General features: G+C 50.5%; 1 protein-coding gene across 5 annotated transcripts in view; it reads left to right on the plus strand.

Annotated features, from left to right (window-relative positions):
• gstz1 (glutathione S-transferase zeta 1) overlaps positions 1–20,195 on the plus strand; it is a 138,921-nt gene that overhangs the window by 112,615 nt on the left and 6,111 nt on the right. For 2 of the 5 annotated variants that reach the window (XM_072494316.1, XM_072494307.1), the window contains 6 exons: positions 10,304–10,355; positions 10,846–10,913; positions 11,404–11,484; positions 14,401–14,526; positions 14,796–14,871; positions 15,762–15,814. In XM_072494316.1, coding sequence (XP_072350417.1) covers positions 10,304–10,355; positions 10,846–10,913; positions 11,404–11,484; positions 14,401–14,526; positions 14,796–14,871; positions 15,762–15,814 — 456 coding nt within the window. Of the gene's footprint in view, positions 1–10,067; positions 10,161–10,303; positions 10,356–10,845; positions 10,914–11,403; positions 11,485–14,400; positions 14,527–14,795; positions 14,872–15,761; positions 15,815–20,195 lie in introns of those variants that run through there. The other 3 variants (XM_072494302.1, XM_072494328.1, XM_072494323.1) reach the window with 3 other exon arrangements.

Below are 20,195 nucleotides of genomic sequence, written 5' to 3' on the forward strand. Positions count from 1 at the left end.
TGCTGGTGGGGACGGGGATTATTGTTCAGTAAGTGTATTGAGGGACACTGTGGATGCTGGTGGGGGGGGGCAGTATTGTTCAGTAAGTGTATTGAGGGACACTGGATGCTCGGGGGGGGGGGGGGATTATTGTTCAGTAAGTGTATTGAGGGACACTGTGGATGCTGGTGGGGGGATTATTGTTCAGTAAGTGTATTGAGGGACACTGTGGATGCTGGGGGGGATTATTGTTCAGTAAGTGTATTGAGGGACACTGTGGATGCTGGGGGGGATTATTGTTCAGTAAGTGTATTGAGGGACACTGTGGATGCTGGGGGGGGGGATTATTGTTCAGTAAGTGTATTGAGGGACACTGTGGATGCTGGGGGGGGGGATTATTGTTCAGTAAGTGTATTGAGGGACACTGTGGATGCTGGGGGGGATTATTGTTCAGTAAGTGTATTGAGGGACACTGTGGATGCTGGGGGGGATTATTGTTCAGTAAGTGTATTGAGGGACACTGTGGATGCTGGGGGGGGGGATTATTGTTCAGTAAGTGTATTGAGGGACACTGTGGATGCTGGGGGGGGGGATTATTGTTCAGTAAGTGTATTGAGGGACACTGGATGCTGGGGGGGGGGATTATTGTTCAGTAAGTGTATTGAGGGACACTGTGGATGCTGGGTGGGGGGAGGTTATTGTTCAGTAAGTGTATTGAGGGACACTGGATGCTGGGAGGGGCAGTATTGTTCAGTAAGTGTATTCAGGGACACTGGATGCTGCGGGGGGGGGGGGGATTATTGTTCAGTAAGTGTATTGAGGGACACTGTGGATGCTGGGGGGAGACAGTATTGTTCAGTAAGTGTATTGAGGGACACTGTGGATGCTGGGGGGGGGATTATTGTTCAGTAAGTGTATTGAGGGACACTGTGGATGCTGGCGGGGGGGGGGGATTATTGTTCAGTAAGTGTATTGAGGGACACTGGATGCTGGGGGAGGGGGGGGGATTATTGTTCAGTAAGTGTATTGAGGGACACTGGATGCTGGGGGAGGGGGGGGGATTATTGTTCAGTACGTGTATTGAGGGACACTGGATGCTGGGGGAGGGGGGGGATTATTGTTCAGTACGTGTATTGAGGGACACTGGATGCTGGGGGAGGGGGGGGATTATTGTTCAGTCAGTGTATTGAGGGACACTGTGGATGCTGGGGGGGAGGGTTTATTGTTCAGTAAGTGTATTGAGGGACACTGTGGATGCTGGGGGGGGGATTATTGTTCAGTAAGTGTATTGAGGGACACTGTGGATGCTGGGGCAGGGGGATTATTGTTCAGTAAGTGTATTGAGGGACACTGTGGATGCTGGGGGGGGGATTATTGTTCAGTAAGTGTATTGAGGGACACTGTGGATGCTGGGGCAGGGGGATTATTGTTCAGTAAGTGTATTGAGGGACACTGTGGATGCTGGGGGGGATTATTGTTCAGTAAGTGTAGTGAGGGATACTGGATGCTGGGGGGGGGGGATTATTGTTCAGTAAGTGTATTGAGGGACACTGTGGATGCTGGGGGGGGGGATTATTGTTCAGTAAGTGTATTGAGGGACACTGTGGATGCTGGGGGGGGATTATTGTTCAGTAAGTGTAGTGAGGGACACTGGATGCTGGGGGGGGGGGGGGTTATTGTTCAGTAAGTGTATTGAGGGACACTGTGGATGCTGGGGGGGGGGAGGTTATTGTTCAGTAAGTGTATTGAGGGACACTGGATGCTGGGGGGGGGGGGCAGTATTGTTCAGTAAGTGTATTCAGGGACACTGGATGCTGGGGGGGAGGGATTATTGTTCAGTACGTGCATTGAGGGACACTGTGGATGCTGGGGGGGGCAGCAGTATTGTTCAGTAAGTGTATTGAGGGACACTGGATGCTGGTGGGGGGGGGGATTGTTGTTCAGTAAGTGTATTGAGGGACACTGTGGATGCTGGGGGGGGGGATTATTGTTCAGTAAGTGTATTGAGGGACAATGTGGATGCTGTGGGGGGGGGCAGTATTGTTCAGTAAGTGTATTGAGGGACACTGGATGCTGGGGGGGGGGATTATTGTTCAGTAAGTGTATTGAGGGACACTGGATGCTGGTGGGGGGGGCAGTATTGTTCAGTAAGTGTATTGAGGGACACTATGGATGCTGGGGGGGGAATACTGTTCAGTAAGTGTATTGAGGGACACTGTGGATGCTGGTGGGGGCGGGGATTATTGTTCAGTAAGTGTATTGAGGGACACTGGATGCTGGGTGGGGGGAGGTTATTGTTCAGTAAGTGTATTGAGGGACACTGGATGCTGGGAGGGGCAGTATTGTTCAGTAAGTGTATTCAGGGACACTGGATGCTGCGGGGGGGGGGGGATTATTGTTCAGTAAGTGTATTGAGGGACACTGTGGATGCTGGGGGGGGATTATTGTTCAGTAAGTGTATTGAGGGACACTGGATGCTGGTGGGGGGGGGGGGATTGTTGTTCAGTAAGTGTATTGAGGGACACTGGATGCTGGGGGGCGGGGATTATTGTTCAGTAAGTGTATTGAGGGACACTGTGGATGCTGGTGGGGGGGGCAGTATTGTTCAGTAAGTGTATTGAGGGACACTGGATGCTCGGGGGGGGGGGATTATTGTTCAGTAAGTGTATTGAGGGACACTGTGGATGCTGGGGGCGGGCAGTATTGTTCAGTAAGTGTATTGAGGGACACTGTGGATGCTTGGGGGGGGCAGTATTGTTCAGTAAGTGTATTGAGGGACACTGGATGCTGGTGGGGGGGGGGGGGGGATTGTTGTTCAGTAAGTGTATTGAGGGACACTGGATGCTGGGGGGCGGGGATTATTGTTCAGTAAGTGTATTGAGGGACACTGTGGATGCTGGTGGGGGGGGCAGTATTGTTCAGTAAGTGTATTGAGGGACACTGGATGCTCGGGGGGGGGGGGATTATTGTTCAGTAAGTGTATTGAGGGACACTGTGGATGCTGGGGGCGGGCAGTATTGTTCAGTAAGTGTATTGAGGGACACTGTGGATGCTTGGGGGGGGCAGTATTGTTCAGTAAGTGTATTGAGGGACACTGGGTGCTGGTGGGGGGGCAGTATTGCTCAGTAAGTGTATTGAGGGACACTATGGATGCTGGGGGGGGATTATTGGTCAGTAAGTGTATTGAGGGACACTATGGATGCTGGGGGGGGATTATTGTTCAGTAAGTGTAGTGAGGGACACTGGATGCTGGGGGGGTGGGGGATTATTGTTCAGTAAGTGTATTGAGGGACACTGTGGATGCTGGGGGGGGATTATTGTTCAGTAAGTGTAGTGAGGGACACTGGATGCTGGGGGGGGGGATTATTGTTCAGTAAGTGTATTGAGGGACACTGGATGCTGGGAGGGGCAGTATTGTTCAGTAAGTGTATTGAGGGACACTGGATGCTGCGGGGGGGGGGGGGATTATTGTTCAGTAAGTGTATTGAGGGACACTGTGGATGCTGGGGGGAGACAGTATTGTTCAGTAAGTGTATTCAGGGACACTGGATGCTGGGAGGGGGATTATTGTTCAGTCAGTATATTGAGGGACACTGTGGATGCTGGGGGGGGATTATTGTTCAGTAAGTGTATTGAGGGACACTGTGGATGCTGGGGGGGGGCAGTATTGTTCAGTATGTGTATTGAGCGACACTGTGGATGCTGGGGGGGGGGATTATTGTTCAGTAAGTGTATTGAGGGACACTGTGGATGCTGGGGGGGGGATTATTGTTCAGTAAGTGTATTGAGGGACACTGGATGCTGGGGGGGGGGATTATTGTTCAGTAAGTGTATTGAGGGACACTGTGGATGCTGGGTGGGGGGAGGTTATTGTTCAGTAAGTGTATTGAGGGACACTGGATGCTGGGAGGGGCAGTATTGTTCAGTAAGTGTATTCAGGGACACTGGATGCTGCGGGGGGGGGGGATTATTGTTCAGTAAGTGTATTGAGGGACACTGTGGATGCTGGGGGGAGACAGTATTGTTCAGTAAGTGTATTGAGGGACACTGTGGATGCTGGGGGGGGATTATTGTTCAGTAAGTGTATTGAGGGACACTGTGGATGCTGGGGGGGGGGGGGGCAGTATTGTTCAGTAAGTGTATTGAGGGACACTGTGGATGCTGGCGGGGGGGGGGGATTATTGTTCAGTAAGTGTATTGAGGGACACTGGATGCTGGGGGAGGGGGGGGGATTATTGTTCAGTAAGTGTATTGAGGGACACTGGATGCTGGGGGAGGGGGGGGGATTATTGTTCAGTACGTGTATTTAGGGACACTGGATGCTGGGGGAGGGGGGGGGATTATTGTTCAGTACGTGTATTGAGGGACACTGGATGCTGGGGGAGGATTATTGTTCAGTAAGTGTATTGAGGGACACTGGATGCTGGGGGAGGGGGGGGGGGATTATTGTTCAGTAAGTGTATTGAGGGACACTGGATGCTGGGGGAGGGGGGGGGGATTATTGTTCAGTACGTGTATTGAGGGACACTGGATGCTGGGGGAGGGGGGGGGATTATTGTTCAGTACGTGTATTGAGGGACACTGGATGCTGGGGGAGGGGGGGGGATTATTGTTCAGTCAGTGTATTGAGGGACACTGTGGATGCTGGGGGGGAGGGTTTATTGTTCAGTAAGTGTATTGAGGGACACTGTGGATGCTGGGGCAGGGGGATTATTGTTCAGTAAGTGTATTGAGGGACACTGTGGATGCTGGGGCAGGGGGATTATTGTTCAGAAAGTGTATTGAGGACACTGTGGATGCTGGGGGGGGGATTATTGTTCAGTAAGTGTATTGAGGGACACTGTGGATGCTGGGGCAGGGGGATTATTGTTCAGTAAGTGTATTGAGGGACACTGTGGATGCTGGGGGGGGATTATTGTTCAGTAAGTGTAGTGAGGGACACTGGATGCTGGGGGGGGGGGTTATTGTTCAGTAAGTGTATTGAGGGACACTGTGGATGCTGGGGGGGGGAGGTTATTGTTCAGTAAGTGTATTGAGGGACACTGGATGCTGGGGGGGGGGCATTATTGTTCAGTAAGTGTATTCAGGGACACTGGATGCTGGGGGGGAGGGATTATTGTTCAGTACGTGCATTGAGGGACACTGTGGATGCTGGGGGGGGCAGCAGTATTGTTCAGTAAGTGTATTGAGGGACACTGGATGCTGGTGGGGGGGGGGATTGTTGTTCAGTAAGTGTATTGAGGGACACTGTGGATGCTGGGGGGGGGATTATTGTTCAGTAAGTGTATTGAGGGACAATGTGGATGCTGTGGGGGGGGGCAGTATTGTTCAGTAAGTGTATTGAGGGACACTGGATGCTGGGGGGGGGATTATTGTTCAGTAAGTGTATTGAGGGACACTGGATGCTGGTGGGGGGGCAGTATTGTTCAGTAAGTGTATTGAGGGACACTATGGATGCTGGGGGGGGATTACTGTTCAGTAAGTGTATTGAGGGACACTGTGGATGCTGGTGGGGGCGGGGATTATTGTTCAGTAAGTGTATTGAGGGACACTGGATGCTGGGTGGGGGGAGGTTATTGTTTAGTAAGTGTATTGAGGGACACTGGATGCTGGGAGGGGCAGTATTGTTCAGTAAGTGTATTCAGGGACACTGGATGCTGCGGGGGGGGGGGGATTATTGTTCAGTAAGTGTATTGAGGGACACTGTGGATGCTGGGGGGGGATTATTGTTCAGTAAGTGTATTGAGGGACACTGGATGCTGGTGGGGGGGGGGGGATTGTTGTTCAGTAAGTGTATTGAGGGACACTGGATGCTGGGGGGGCGGGGATTATTGTTCAGTAAGTGTATTGAGGGACACTGTGGATGCTGGGGGGGGGAGGTTATTGTTCAGTAAGTGTATTGAGGGACACTGGATGCTCGGGGGGGGGGGGGATTATTGTTCAGTAAGTGTATTGAGGGACACTGGATGCTGGGGGGGCGGGGATTATTGTTCAGTAAGTGTATTGAGGGACACTGGATGCTGGGGGGGCGGGGATTATTGTTCAGTAAGTGTATTGAGGGACACTGTGGATGCTGGTGGGGGGGGCAGTATTGTTCAGTAAGTGTATTGAGGGACACTGGATGCTCGGGGGGGGGGATTATTGTTCAGTAAGTGTATTGAGGGACACTGTGGATGCTGGGGGGGGGCAGTATTGTTCAGTAAGTGTATTGAGGGACACTGTGGATGCTTGGGGGGGGCAGTATTGTTCAGTAAGTGTATTGAGGGACACTGGGTGCTGGTGGGGGGGCAGTATTGCTCAGTAAGTGTATTGAGGGACACTATGGATGCTGGGGGGGGATTATTGTTCAGTAAGTGTAGTGAGGGACACTGGATGCTGGGGGGGTGGGGGATTATTGTTCAGTAAGTGTATTGAGGGACACTGGATGCTGGGGGGGGGGGGATTATTGTTCAGTAAGTGTATTCAGGGACACTGGATGCTGCGGGGGGGGGGGGGGGGGGATTATTGTTCAGTAAGTGTATTGAGGGACACTGTGGATGCTGGGGGGAGACAGTATTGTTCAGTAAGTGTATTCAGGGACACTGGATGCTGGGAGGGGGATTATTGTTCAGTCAGTATATTGAGGGACACTGTGGATGCTGGGGGGGATTATTGTTCAGTAAGTGTATTGAGGGACACTGTGGATGCTGGGGGGGGCAGTATTGTTCAGTAAGTGTATTGAGGGACACTGTGGATGCTGGGGGGGGGGATTATTGTTCAGTAAGTGTATTGAGGGACACTGTGGATGCTGGGGGGGGGATTATTGTTCAGTAAGTGTACTAAGGGACACTGGATGCTGGGGGGGGGGGATTATTGTTCAGTAAGTGTATTGAGGGACACTGTGGATGCTGGGGGGGGCAGTATTGTTCAGTAAGTGTATTCAGGGACACTGGATGCTGCGGGGGGGGGGGGATTATTGTTCAGTAAGTGTATTCAGGGACACTGTGGATGCTGGGGGGGGATTATTGTTCAGTAAGTGTATTGAGGGACACTGTGGATGCTGGGGGGGGGCAGTATTGTTCAGTAAGTGTATTGAGGGACACTGTGGATGCTGGCGGGGGGGGGATTATTGTTCAGTAAGTGTATTGAGGGACACTGGATGCTGGGGGAGGGGGGGGGATTATTGTTCAGTAAGTGTATTGAGGGACACTGTGGATGCTGGGGGGAGACAGTATTGTTCAGTAAGTGTATTGAGGGACACTGTGGATGCTGGGGGGGGATTATTGTTCAGTAAGTGTATTGAGGGACACTGTGGATGCTGGGGGGGGGATTATTGTTCAGTCAGTGTATTGAGGGACACTGTGTATGCTGGGGGGGGCAGTATTGTTCAGTAAGTGTATTGAGGGACACTGTGGATGCTGGCGGGGGGGGGATTATTGTTCAGTAAGTGTATTGAGGGACACTGGATGCTGGGGGAGGGGGGGGGATTATTGTTCAGTAAGTGTATTGAGGGACACTGGATGCTGGGGGGGGGGGGGGATTATTGTTCAGTACGTGTATTGAGGGACACTGGATGCTGGGGGAGGGGGGGGGATTATTGTTCAGTACGTGTATTGAGGGACACTGGATGCTGGGGGAGGGGGGGGGATTATTGTTCAGTACGTGTATTGAGGGACACTGGATGCTGGGGGAGGGGGGGGGATTATTGTTCAGTCAGTGTATTGAGGGATGCTGGGGGGGGGGGCGGATTATTGTTCAGTAAGTGTATTGAGGGACACTGGATGCTGGGGGGGGGGGATGATTGTTCAGTAAGTGTATTGAGGGACACTGTGGATGCTGGGGGGGGGATTATTGTTAAGTAAGTGTATTGAGGGACACTGGATGCTGGGGGAGGGGGGGGGGATTATTGTTCAGTCAGTGTATTGAGGGATGCTGGGGGGGGGGGCGGATTATTGTTCAGTAAGTGTATTGAGGGACACTGGATGCTGGGGGGGGGGGATGATTGTTCAGTAAGTGTATTGAGGGACACTGTGGATGCTGGGGGGGGGATTATTGTTAAGTAAGTGTATTGAGGGACACTGGATGCTGGGGGAGGGGGGGGGGATTATTGTTCAGTAAGTGTATTGAGGGACACTGTGGATGCTGGGGGGGGATTATTGTTCAGTAAGTGTATTGAGGGACACTGGATGCTGGGGGAGGGGGGGGATTATTGTTCAGTAAGTGTATTGAGGGACACTGGATGCTGGGGGGGGGGGGATTATTGTTCAGTCAGTGTATTGAGGGACACTGGATGCTGGGGGGGGGGGAATTATTGTTCAGTCAGTGTGTTGAGGGACACTGTGGATGCTGGGGGGGGGATTATTGTTCAGTCAGTATATTGAGGGACACTGTGGATGCTGGGGGGGGGATTATTGTTCAGTAAGTGTATTGAGCGACACTGTGGATGCTGGGGGGGGGATTATTGTTCAGTAAGTGTATTGAGGGACACTGGATGCTGGGGGAGGGGGGGGATTATTGTTCAGTAAGTGTATTGAGGGACACTGGATGCTGGGGGAGGGGGGGGGGGATTATTGTTCAGTCAGTGTATTGAGGGACACTGGATGCTGGGGGGGGGGATTATTGTTCAGTAAGTGTATTGAGGGACACTGTGGATGCTGGGGGGGGGGGATTATTGTTCAGTAAGTGTATTGAGGGATACTGGATGCTGGGGGAGGGGGGGGGGATTATTGTTCAGTAAGTGTATTGAGGGACACTGTGGATGCTGGGGGGGGGGGATTATTGTTCAGTAAGTGTATTGAGGGACACTGTGGATGCTGGGGGGGGGGATTATTGTTCAGTAAGTGTATTGAGGGACACTGGATGCTGGGGGGGGGTATTATTGTTCAGTAAGTGTATTGAGGGACACTGGATGCTGGGGGAGGGGGGGGGGATTATTGTTCAGTACGTGTATTGAGGGACACTGCACAAAGTCAGATTATTGAAGTTGAGATGCTGGTCAGCGATGATCAAATTGATTTACGGAGCCGAGCGTGAGTGCCTCAATTGTTTCCTCCTGTTCCTGTGTCTCTGACAGACTGAATAGGGCTCCATTTAAAAAAATTCCCCCAGATTCTGTGAATTTTCTAAATTCTATTTCTTTTACTGAAATTGCCATTTTTTGCATTTATTACATCTCACGTAGGGGGGTTTGTTTGCTCGCAGTACATAAGTGAACTTTCTCTTTGCTGTCTTGTTGAAGCTCACAAGTCATTGCACAGCTAGGGAACCAGAGAGATGGGCTTCAGTGGGAGAGTTTCTGAACTAGGAACAGGAGGAGGTCACTGAGCCCCTCGAGCCTGCTCCACCATGCAGGAAGATGGAGGCCGATCTGATTGTAAACTCAACTCCACATTCCTGCCAATCACCAAAACCTTTCGCCCTCTTGTTAATCAAGAATCTATCTAGCGCTGCCTTAAAAATGTTATCAATTCGAAAGTGTAGCATGGAAACAGACTATTGGGTCCAAATAGAACCTGTTGGTATTTATCTTTCACAGGAACATGATCTTAATCCCCTGACTCCATATCCATTCAATCATGAGTCTAATCTATGTTGACAAGGTCTCTACTACAATCTGATATGGTTGGGTGGCACGTAGCAGTGGTTAGCACAGTTGCTTCACAGTGCCATGGTCCCGGGTTCGATTTTCGGCTTGGGTCACTGTCTGTGCGGAGTCTACACGTTCACCCCGTGTGTGCGTGGGTTTCCTCCGGGTGCTCCAGTTTCCTCCCACAAGTTCCGAAAGACGTGCTGTTAGGTGAATTGGACATCCTGAATTCTCCCTCTGCGTATCCGAACAGGCGCCGGAATGTGGTGACTAGGGGCTTTTCACAGTAACATCATTACAGTGTTAATGTAAGCCTACTTGTGACAATAGAGATTATTATTATTGTACATTCCAAAGTTTCTGTTCCTGTCTTCAATTGCTTACATTTAATCTATCAGTGACTAGTGGAAGATTTCTCGTCATCCAACAAATATCAGAGGTGCAGAGGAAAAGGACTTTGGGCTGGTTGATTGGCTGGTTCTCATGACAGAACCCCCACCACCCCCAGTCCTCATTCTAATTTTGGTTGCACAATCATATTTGTGTCTTTAAGAGGGCGGAGAGAGTTGATGACCAGCCACTCGAGAGCAGCAGGAACATGGCATCAACATCTAAAGTTAGTATCTGGAGAGCAGTGGCAGCATAATTATTGGAGCAATGCAGGGCTGGGATGTGTGTGTGTCTGTGCAAGAGCCAGTGCAGATTCCGTGTTGATGGGTTTGATTCTAACTGTTACCTTTGTCTTGTTTCTTTTCCAAGCCTGTGCTGTACACATACTTCAGGAGTTCTTGCTCATGGAGAGTGCGAATTGGTGAGAAACTGACTACAAGACTGTTTGGAAATTGCAGTAGAGTGTGTGAGTGTGAGGGGGGGGGGGGTTGTATGTGTGAGTGGTGGTGGTGTCTGTGTGAGGGGTGGTGGTATGTGTGAGGGGTGGTGGTGTATGTGTGAGGGGTGGTGGTATGTGTGAGTGTGAGGGGTGGTGGTATGTGTGAGGGGTGGTGGTATGTGTGAGTGTGAGGGGTGGTGGTGTATATGTGAGGGGTGGTGGTATGTGAGAGGGGTGGTGGTATGTGTGAGGGGTGGTGGTGTATATGTGAGGGGTGGTGGTATGTGAGAGGGGTGGTGGTATGTGTGAGGGGTGGTGGTGTATATGTGAGGGGTGGTGGTATGTGTGAGGGGTGGTGGTTTATGGGGGGGGGGGCTGTTGTGTGATGGTTGGAATTGAAGTGTAATTTCTTATTTGTTGTATTTGGAGTTTCTAAAATGTATTTTCCTCCTGTCTCTCCCCAAACACTCAGCTCTTGCTTTCAAAGGAATCGCATATGACCAGGTTCCTGTCAATCTGATTCAAGGTGGGGGGCAGCAGGTACATTTTCAGCCTTTTCCACCTGATCTGCCGTCTACCTGTCATGATACTGTCCCATTGGAGTTCCATCCCACTGCCATCCACCAAGAATTCAGCTCTCAAAACAACATTTGGTTTTTTTAGAAAATTCTGAATGTATTATCAGGCCCAGTGGCTTTACGACACCCATGTTATAACAGCCTTGTTTTATATCTATTATAAATAATTTTAAAATGTCGGTTAACTATACAAACTTTCAGGAGTGTGTGTAACATCCACTTCTGCCCTCTCCTTTCTGAACTATCTTGTGCTGAGCTTTGGTATCTGAGTGAGAGAGCCTGAAGAGAGGGAGGGTGACATAGGGGATGGGGAGAGTACAGTCTGTACACAGCTCCCCCTTCAGCCAGCCCCAGCTCTTATCCTGCCAAATTAGGAGTGTACTGGGAGTGTTAACACTGTGAGATTATCTTTGTTAAATGATATTTTAATTGCTGTCTCCTCCTCTCTGTAGCATGCTGATTCGTTTAAGGCCCTTAATCCCATGAAGCAGGTTCCAGCTCTCTCTATTGATGGGATTACTATCTCGCAGTCGGTAAGTTTTTTGTTTTTGTGGGGAAGCAGAGACAACTTCATTTTCTGTTACTGATTAACATTTTCCAGTTGTTACCCGGGATCAGGATTCCAAGGCCTGTTTCTGGCTGTGTAAATATTCAATTTGGAGTTTTGCCGGTCTTGTACTCAACAAATATTTTTTCATAGAATTTACGGTGCAGAAGGAGGCCATTCGGCCCATCGAGTCTGCATCTGCTCTTGGAAAGAGCACCCTACCCAAGGCCAACATCTCCACCCTATCCCCATAACCCCACCCAACTCTAAGGGCAATTTTGGACACTAAGGGCAATTTAGCAGGGCCAATCCACCTAACCTGCACATCTTTGGACTGTGGGAGGAAACCGGAGCACCCGGAGGAAACCCACGCAGACACAGGGAGGACGTGCAGACTCCGCACAGACAGTGACCCAAGCCGGAATCGAACCTGGGACCCTGGTGCTGTGTAACAATTGTGCTATCCACAATGCTACCGTGCTGAATCCAAGTTTAAAGCAATCATTGGCAGCACATAACTGACTATAGATTGGGGGTCTCAACCTCCCTCAATCGGCTTAGGTACAGTGAATTTTGTTTTATAGACAAATATTAACCATTTTGCAAGATTCCACAAAATGCAGTAAATTTGATCATGTTAGAATCATAGAATCTTCTTACAGCACAAGAGACCATTCAACCCATGGTCCCTTTTCGAAAAAAGCTTCATGGTTTTTTTAAAAGGGAAATTAGGTTTAACAAATCTATTCACATTTTTGAAGAAGTAACATGGATTGGATTGGATTTGTTTATTGTCACGCGTACCGAGGTACAGTGAAAAGTATTTTTCTGCGAGCAGCTCAACAGATCATTAAGTACATGAGAAGAAAAGGAAATAAAAGAAAATACATAATAGGGCAACACAACATATACAATGTCACTACATAAGCACTGGCATCGTATGAAGCATACAGGGTGTAGTGTTAATGAAATCAGCCCATAAGAGGGTCATTTAGGAGTCTGGTGACAGCGGGGAAGAAGCTGTTTTTGAGTCTGTTCGTGCGTGTTCTCAGACTTCTGTATCTCCTGCCCGATGGAAGAAGTTGGAAGCCGGGTGGAAGGGGTGTTTGATTATGCTGCTCGCAACCAGTGGATGTACTGTACATAGAATTTCAGAAGGCATTTAATAAAGTGCCATGTCAAAGGTTATTGTGGAAAAGTAAAAGCTCACGGTGTAGGGACAACATCTTGACATGGATAGAAGATTGGCTAGCTAACAGGAAACTAGAGAGTAGGCATAAATAAGTAATTTTCTCGTTCGGAAGAATTTACCAGTGGTGTGCCATAGGAATCAGTGCTGGGCCCTCAACTCTTTACAACTTGTCTTCTTCGGCGGTCACTTGCTAACTGGTCATGGGTCTGTGAGTGTGGCTGATGAGCCTAATCCTATAGCTGCACCTTCAATCACACACTGGGCAAGTGTTTCCAGTGGGGTGGGATCAGTCCTTGGACTCTAGATCGCTGATATTCCTTTTCCAAGTTCCTTTTCCGGGCCTTCTTTTGCCATCGGGTGTTCTCGAGGAATTGTGTCCCTTTGATCAGAAAGTTCCTCCAAGTAGGTCTTTTCTGAACAAGGATCTCCCAGACGTTGACGTCTATGTTGCAGTTCTTGAATAAGCCTTCAGGGTGTCCTTGAAGCGCTTCCTTTGTCCTGGTTCAGGAGCCTTCCTTGAGCTGGGCTAAGGTGATTTGCTTTGACATCCTAAGCACATGGCCAGCTCAGTGGAGGTGGATTCGGATGATCTTGGCCTCTGGTGCTCTTGGCTCCTTCAAGAACACTCAAGAAGCTCGACACCATCCAGGACAAAGCAATCCGCTTGATTTCTACCCATTCCTCCAACAATGAACAGAGGCAGCCATGTGTGCCTCCTACAACAGTGTTTTTCAAACTTTTTTTCTTGAGATCCACTTTCGAGACCCTCGACGGTCGACCTTCGCGACCCACGCCGGCCAACCTTCGCGACCCACGCCGGCTGACATTTGCGACCCACAATTTTTGCAATCTACAGGATGCACTGCAGTAACTCACCAAGGCTCCTTCGACAGCACCTGCCAAACCCACAACCTCTACCGTCTAGAAGGACAAGAGCAGCAGATACCCGGGAACCCCACCACCTGGGGGAACCCTCCAAGTCACTCAACACCCTGACTTGGAAACATATCGCCGTTCCTTCACTGTCGCTGGGGCAAAATCCTGGAACTCCCTCCCTAACAGCACTGTGGGTGTACCTACACCATGTGGACTGCAGCGATTCAAGAAGGCAGCTCACATGGGCGCAATATGGCGCAGTGGTTAGCACTGGGACGGCGGCGCTGAGGACCCGGGTTCGAATCCCGGCCCTGGGTCACTGTCCGTGTGGAGTTTGCACATTCTCCCCGTGTCTGTGTGGGCCTCACCCCCACAACCCAAAGATGTGCAGGGTAGGTGGAATGGCCACGCTAAATTGCCCTTAATTGGAAAAAAAAGGCAGCTCACCACCACCTTCTGAAGGGCCAATAGGGATGGGCAATAAATGCTGGCCTAAGCAGGGATGCCCACAGTCTGTCAATGAAATTGAGTAGTAGTGTTCAAGGGGTCTTCTTTCCGGTTGTAAAATTAAAGAGTTTAATGTTGTATTCATAACAAAAACAAAATTAAATACCAAATCCTTATTTCCTGGTGCAATCGGTCCTGGAACAAAGTATTCTTCCCACGCAGTCTTACAAATGGGGTTCACTCCAGTTTCCTAGCCCCTATTGGAGTCTGTTCTGGGATTCTAATATTCCCAAGTATCTTTATTTATAGAATTAGGGAACGTTTATCAGTTTGTAGTTTTCATTACTGTTATTTGGTTTGAGCAGTAACTTTCCCTCCTGATGCTAGCTGGCGATAATCCAGTATCTGGATGAGACCAGGCCTGGACCACGACTGCTCCCCGAGGATAGCAAGAAACGTGCCCAAGTCCGGATGATTTCCGACCACATCACATCCGGCATTCAGCCTCTACAGGTATGACCTTTGGTTGCAGAATCCAATTTTTGGGGTCTCGTGTTGATTTAGGGCTTCGCCTTGACCAGTCACTCGTTCCCGTTTCTGGTGAATACCTTGTGCTCTCAATCGTATGCAGGACGGCAGGTTCCTCTGTGCGGTTACGTGGGCAGATTTGATAAAGCTCTGAGATGTTTGGTCTGGTCAGGTCACTCGGGAGGAGGTTTGTTGGATTTCACCATTGGTACTTGGTGCCTGCAGCTTACTCGCTCTCTCTGTTTTTCTTTCAGAACCTACATGTGTTGCAGAAGTTAGGAGACGAGAAGCTTCAGTGGGCTCAATATTTCATTATCAGTGGCTTCCAAGGTGAGATCTGACTGGCGACCCCATAGGCTCAGCATACAGGTGCTGTGCACATTTCTAACCCGTCCAGCATCATTCCACCTCTAACATCACCCAACTCCAAAACTGCTTCAGCCCATACTCTCCTGAAACCTGGTCAATGCCTTGATACCTCCAACCTTGAATATTCCAATGACCTCCTGCTGGCTTCTCATCTTGAACCCTCTGTCAATGGGAACTCATCCAAAACTCTACTTCCTCTGTCCTAATATGCATCATGCCCTGTTCACCCATCACCTGTGCTTGCTGAACTACCCAGGCCCTAGTCTGGAAATTCTTAAACTCTCTCCCTTAGTTCCCTCCTTGGGCTTGTGCCTCCCTATTCCCTGTAACCTCCCCGACACCACTCCAAAATCTCTTTTACTCCTCCCACTCGGTCCTGTTTCACATATCTGATTTCCATCGTTCCATCATTGGCAGCCATGCCTTGGGATCCTACGCACTGGAAATTCCTCCCTAGCCTTCCCTACCTCCCATTAATTACATCATCTGTATCCCACTGACCTGCTTAGCTAGGACTAAACATGTCGTAATAGATTATCTACACTCCAGGGAATAATCCAATATTCCATTCGCCCTTTATCTGTAACCAAGTGAGTGGTTGAATGATTACCTCACTCTTTTACAGCACCTTAATTACAGTTTTAGCAGACATACTGCCTGTATGTATTTTAAACCAGGGTTTTTAATACGCTACTGCCACAAATCTGAAATATAATATATATCAATTTCAACATTCATCAGGGTGTCAAATTCATAATTGCTCTTGTAACACCGTACGACTACGTAAGGGGCATTATAAACATGGGCCCGTGCGGCTCTATCCGCTCTGCTAATGTCTGCCTGTTTTCCAGCTCTGGAGAGTCTCCTGCAGCAGACGGCTGGGCAATACTGTGTTGGTGATGAGGTGTGTATGAGCAACCTTACAACCGTGGGTCTGTTTAGGATGGCATAAGATGATTTTGCATTGGTGACTCAGTCTTCACATAATAATAATAATAATAATAATAATAATAATCGCTTATTGTCACAAGTAGGCTTCAATGATGTTACTGTGAAAAGCCCCTAGTCGCCACATTCCGGCACCTGTTCACTTCTTGTACAGTTCAGGGCGAAAACTGACCACTTTCTCATGAGCTGATCCTGCTCCAGGTAAAGGACATTCAGCAAATCTTGTGCTAAGTCAAGTCACTTTGGCCATGCCCCCACACCCCACCCACACTGGGGTTTGCTGGCTTTGATGAAGCTTCTTGATTTCCTAATGGTGTTGCTCCTACCCCGATTGCACACGCAGCTTCATCGAGTATTCGATATTTATCCGTTCAAGGATCTGGGCGGCGGCGGCTAGGCCAGCATTTATTACCCATTCCTAATTGCCCTTGAGAAGGTGGTGGTGAGACTCCGTCTTCAACCTCTGCAAACCATGAGGTGTACGTACACCCACAGTGCTGTTAGGGAGGGTTGCAGGATTCTCACCCACGTCAGTGAAGGAATGCAGAGATATTTCTATGTCAGGATGGTGTGAGGTCTGGAGGGGAACTTGCAGGTGGTGCTGTTCACATGGATCTGCTGCCCTCGCCCTTCTAGGTGGTAGAGGTCACCGGATTTGGACTGTCTCCCACATCCTCCCTTGGTGCTTGTGCCTGTGGCAGCTCCGGTCCCAAGGGTCCCGATAGTCCAATCTTCACACAAGTCTAAACATTGACCGTTCAACTTCAGAGGGATTAATTGCCAGGCCCAGTCCTGTTCTCACTCAGTGAACAAAGTCGGGGGGGGGGGGGGGGGGGGGGGGCAGGAGAAAGTGGTCAGGAGCCTTGGCTGATTTCAACCGAAGGGCACTGAGCCTCTTGTAGCTCCACTGCCATCGACAAACCGCTCTCCCTCCCCCCACACCTCTTTCTCCCCCTCCCCCTGTTCCTCCTGAATAACTCCGGGATGATGCTGCAGGGATATTGGAATGGGAGTAACTCAGGGATCTTGCTGTGGGGATATTGGAATGGGAATAACTCAGGGATGATGCTGCGGGGATATTGGAATGGGAGTAACTCAGGGATGTTGCTGCGGGGATATTGGAATGGGAATAACTCAGGGATGTTGCTGTGGGGATATTGGAATGGGAGTAACTCAGGGATGTTGCTGCGGGGATATTGGAATGGGAGTAACACAGGGATGTTGCTGTGGGGATATTGGAATGGGAGTAACTCAGGGATGTTGCTGTGGGGATATTGGAATGGGAATAACTCAGGGATGTTGCTGTGGGGATATTGGAATCGGAATAACTCAGGGATGTTGCTCCGGGGATATTGGAATGGGAGTAACTCAGGGATGTTGCTGTGGGGATATTGGAATGGGAATAACTCAGGGATGTTGCTGCGGGGATATTGGAATGGGAATAACTCAGGGATGTTGCTGCGGGGATATTGGAATGGGAATAACTCAGGGATGTTGCTGCGGGGATATTGGAATGGGAGTAACTCAGGGATGTTGCTGTGGGGATATTGGAATGGGAGTAACTCAGGGATGTTGCTGCGGGGATAGAGGAATGGGAATAACTCGGATGTTGCTGTGGGGATATTGGAATGGGAGTAACTCAGGGATGTTGCTGCGGGATAGAGGAATGGGAGTAACTCAGGGATGTTGCTGCAGGGATATTGGAATGGGAGTAACTCAGGGATGTTGCTGCGGGGATATTGGAATGGGAATAACTCAGGGATGTTGCTGTGGGGAGATTGGAATGGGAGTAACTCAGGGATGTTGCTGCGGGGATATTGGAATGGGAATAACTCAGGGATGTTGCTGCGGGGATATTGGAATGGGAGTAACTCAGGGATGTTGCTGCGGGGATATTGGAATGGGAATAACTCAGAGATGTTGCTGCGGGGATATTGGAATGGGAATAACTCAGGGATGTTGCTGTGGGGGAATGGAATGAGAGTAAACTATTTAATCCCTTCAGCTTGTTCCACCGTTCAGTGAAATCTGACTAGTCAGTAGTCAAGTGGTAAGAGGGTGAACGTGAGTATTTCACTAGTGGACCCTGCATTGCTCTCTCTGCATGAGTAATTATCAGTCGAGAGATTTGAGTGCAGAATCCAGGTTGAGGGAGCACGCTGCTGTCAGAGGATCAGTACTGAGGGAGTGCCGCACTGTCAGAGGGTCAGTACTGAGGGAGTGCTGCACTGTCAGAGGGTCAGTACTGAGGGAGTGCCGCACTGTCAGAGGGTCAGTACTGATGGGAGTGCTGCACTGTCAGAGGGTCAGTACTGAGGGTGTGCCGCTCTGTCAGAGGGTCAGTACTGAGGGAGTGCTGCACTGCCAGAGAGTCAGGACTGAGAGAGTGCTGAACTGTCAGAGGGTCAGTACTGAGGGAGTGCCGCACTGTCAGAGGGTCAGTACTGAGGGAGTGCTGCACTGTCAGAAGGTCAGTACTGAGGGAGTGCTGCACTGTCAGAGGATCAGTACTGAGGGAGTACTGCACTGTCAGAGGGTCAGTACTGAGGGAGTGCTGCACTGTCAGAGGGTCAGTACTGAGGGAGTGCTGCATTGTCAGAGGGTCAGTACTGAGGGAGTGCTGCACTGTCAGAAGGTCAGTACTGAAGGAGTGCTGCACTGTCAGAGGGTCAGTACTGAGGGAGTGCTACACTGTCAGAGGGTCAGTACTGAGGGAGTGCTGTACTGTCAGAGGCTCAGTACTGAGGGAGTGCCGCACTGTCAGAGGGTCAGTACTGAGGGAGTGCCGCACTGTCAGAGGGTCAGAACTGAGGGAGTGCTGTACTGTCAGAGGCTCAGTACTGAGGGAGTGCCGCACTGTCAGAGGGTCAGTACTGAGGGAGTGCCGCAGTGTCAGAGGGTCAGTACTGAGGGAGTGCTGTACTGTCAGGGTCAGTACTGAGGGAGCGCTGCACTGTCAGACGGTCAGTACTGAGGGAGTGCTGTACTGTCAGAGGGTCAGTACACAGGGAATGCTGCACTGTCAAGAGGGTCAGTACTGAGGGAGTGCCGCAGTGTCAGAGGGTCAGTACTGAGGGAGAGCCACACTGTCAGAGAGAGGATCAGTACTGAGGGAGTGCTGCACTGTCAGAGGGTCAGTACTGAGGGAGTGCTGCACTGTCTGAGGATCAGTACTGAGGGAGTGCCGCACTGTCAGAGGATCAGTTCTGAGGGAGTGCTGCACTGTCAGAGGGTCAGCACTGAGGGAGTGCTGCACTGTCACAGGGTCAGTACTGAAGGAGTGCCACACCGACAGAGGGTCAGTACTCCGGGAGTGCTGCACTGTCAGAAGGTCAGTACTGAAGGAGTGCTGCACTGTCAGAGGGTCAGTACTGAGTGAGTGCTACGCTGTCAGAGGGTCAGTACTGAGGGGGTGCCGCACTGTCAGAGGGTCAGTACTGAGGGAGTGCTGCACTGTCAGAGAGTCAGCACTGAGGGAGTGCTGCACTGTCAGAGGGTCAGTACTGAGGGAGTGCCGCACTGTCAGAGGGTCAGTACTGAGGGAGTGCTACACTGTCAGAGGGACAGTACTGAGGGAGTGCTGTACTGTCAGAGGCTCAGTACTGAGGGAGTGCCGCACTGTCAGAGGGTCAGTACTGAGGGAGTGCCGCACTGTCAGAGGGTCAGTACTGAGGGAGTGCTGTACTGTCAGAGGCTCAGTACTGAGGGAGTGCCGCACTGTCAGAGGGTCAGTACTGAGGGAGTGCCGTACTGTCAGGGTCAGTACTGAGGGAGGGCTGCACTGTCAGAGGGTCAGCACTGAGGGAGTGCCGCACTGTCAGAGGGTCAGAACTGAGGGAGTGCTGTACTGTCAGAGGCTCAGTACTGAGGGAGTGCCGCACTGTCAGAGGGTCAGTACTGAGGGAGTGCCGCACTGCCAGAGGGTCAGTACTGAGGGAGTGCTGTACTGTCAGGGTCAGTACTGAGGGAGCGCTGCACTGTCAGAGGGTCAGTACTGAGGGAGTGCTGTACTGTCAGAGGGTCAGTACTGAGGGAATGCTGCACTGTCAAGAGGGTCAGTACTGAGGGAGTGCCGCAGTGTCAGAGGGTCAGTACTGAGGGAGTGCCACACTGTCAGAGAGAGGATCAGTACTGAGGGAGTGTTGCACTGTCAGAGGGTCAGTACTGAGGGAGTGTTGCACTGTCAGAGGGTCCGTACTGAGGGAGTGCTGCACTGTCAGAGGGTCCGTACTGAGGGAGTGCTGCACTGTCAGAGGGTCAGTACTGAGGGAGTGCTGCACTGTCAGAGGGTCAGTACTGAGGGAGTGCTGCACTGTCAGAGGGTCAGTACTGAGGGA

This window comes from Scyliorhinus torazame, chromosome 2 (assembly GCF_047496885.1).
Source record: "Scyliorhinus torazame isolate Kashiwa2021f chromosome 2, sScyTor2.1, whole genome shotgun sequence".
Classification (NCBI taxonomy): Eukaryota; Metazoa; Chordata; class Chondrichthyes; order Carcharhiniformes; family Scyliorhinidae; genus Scyliorhinus; species Scyliorhinus torazame.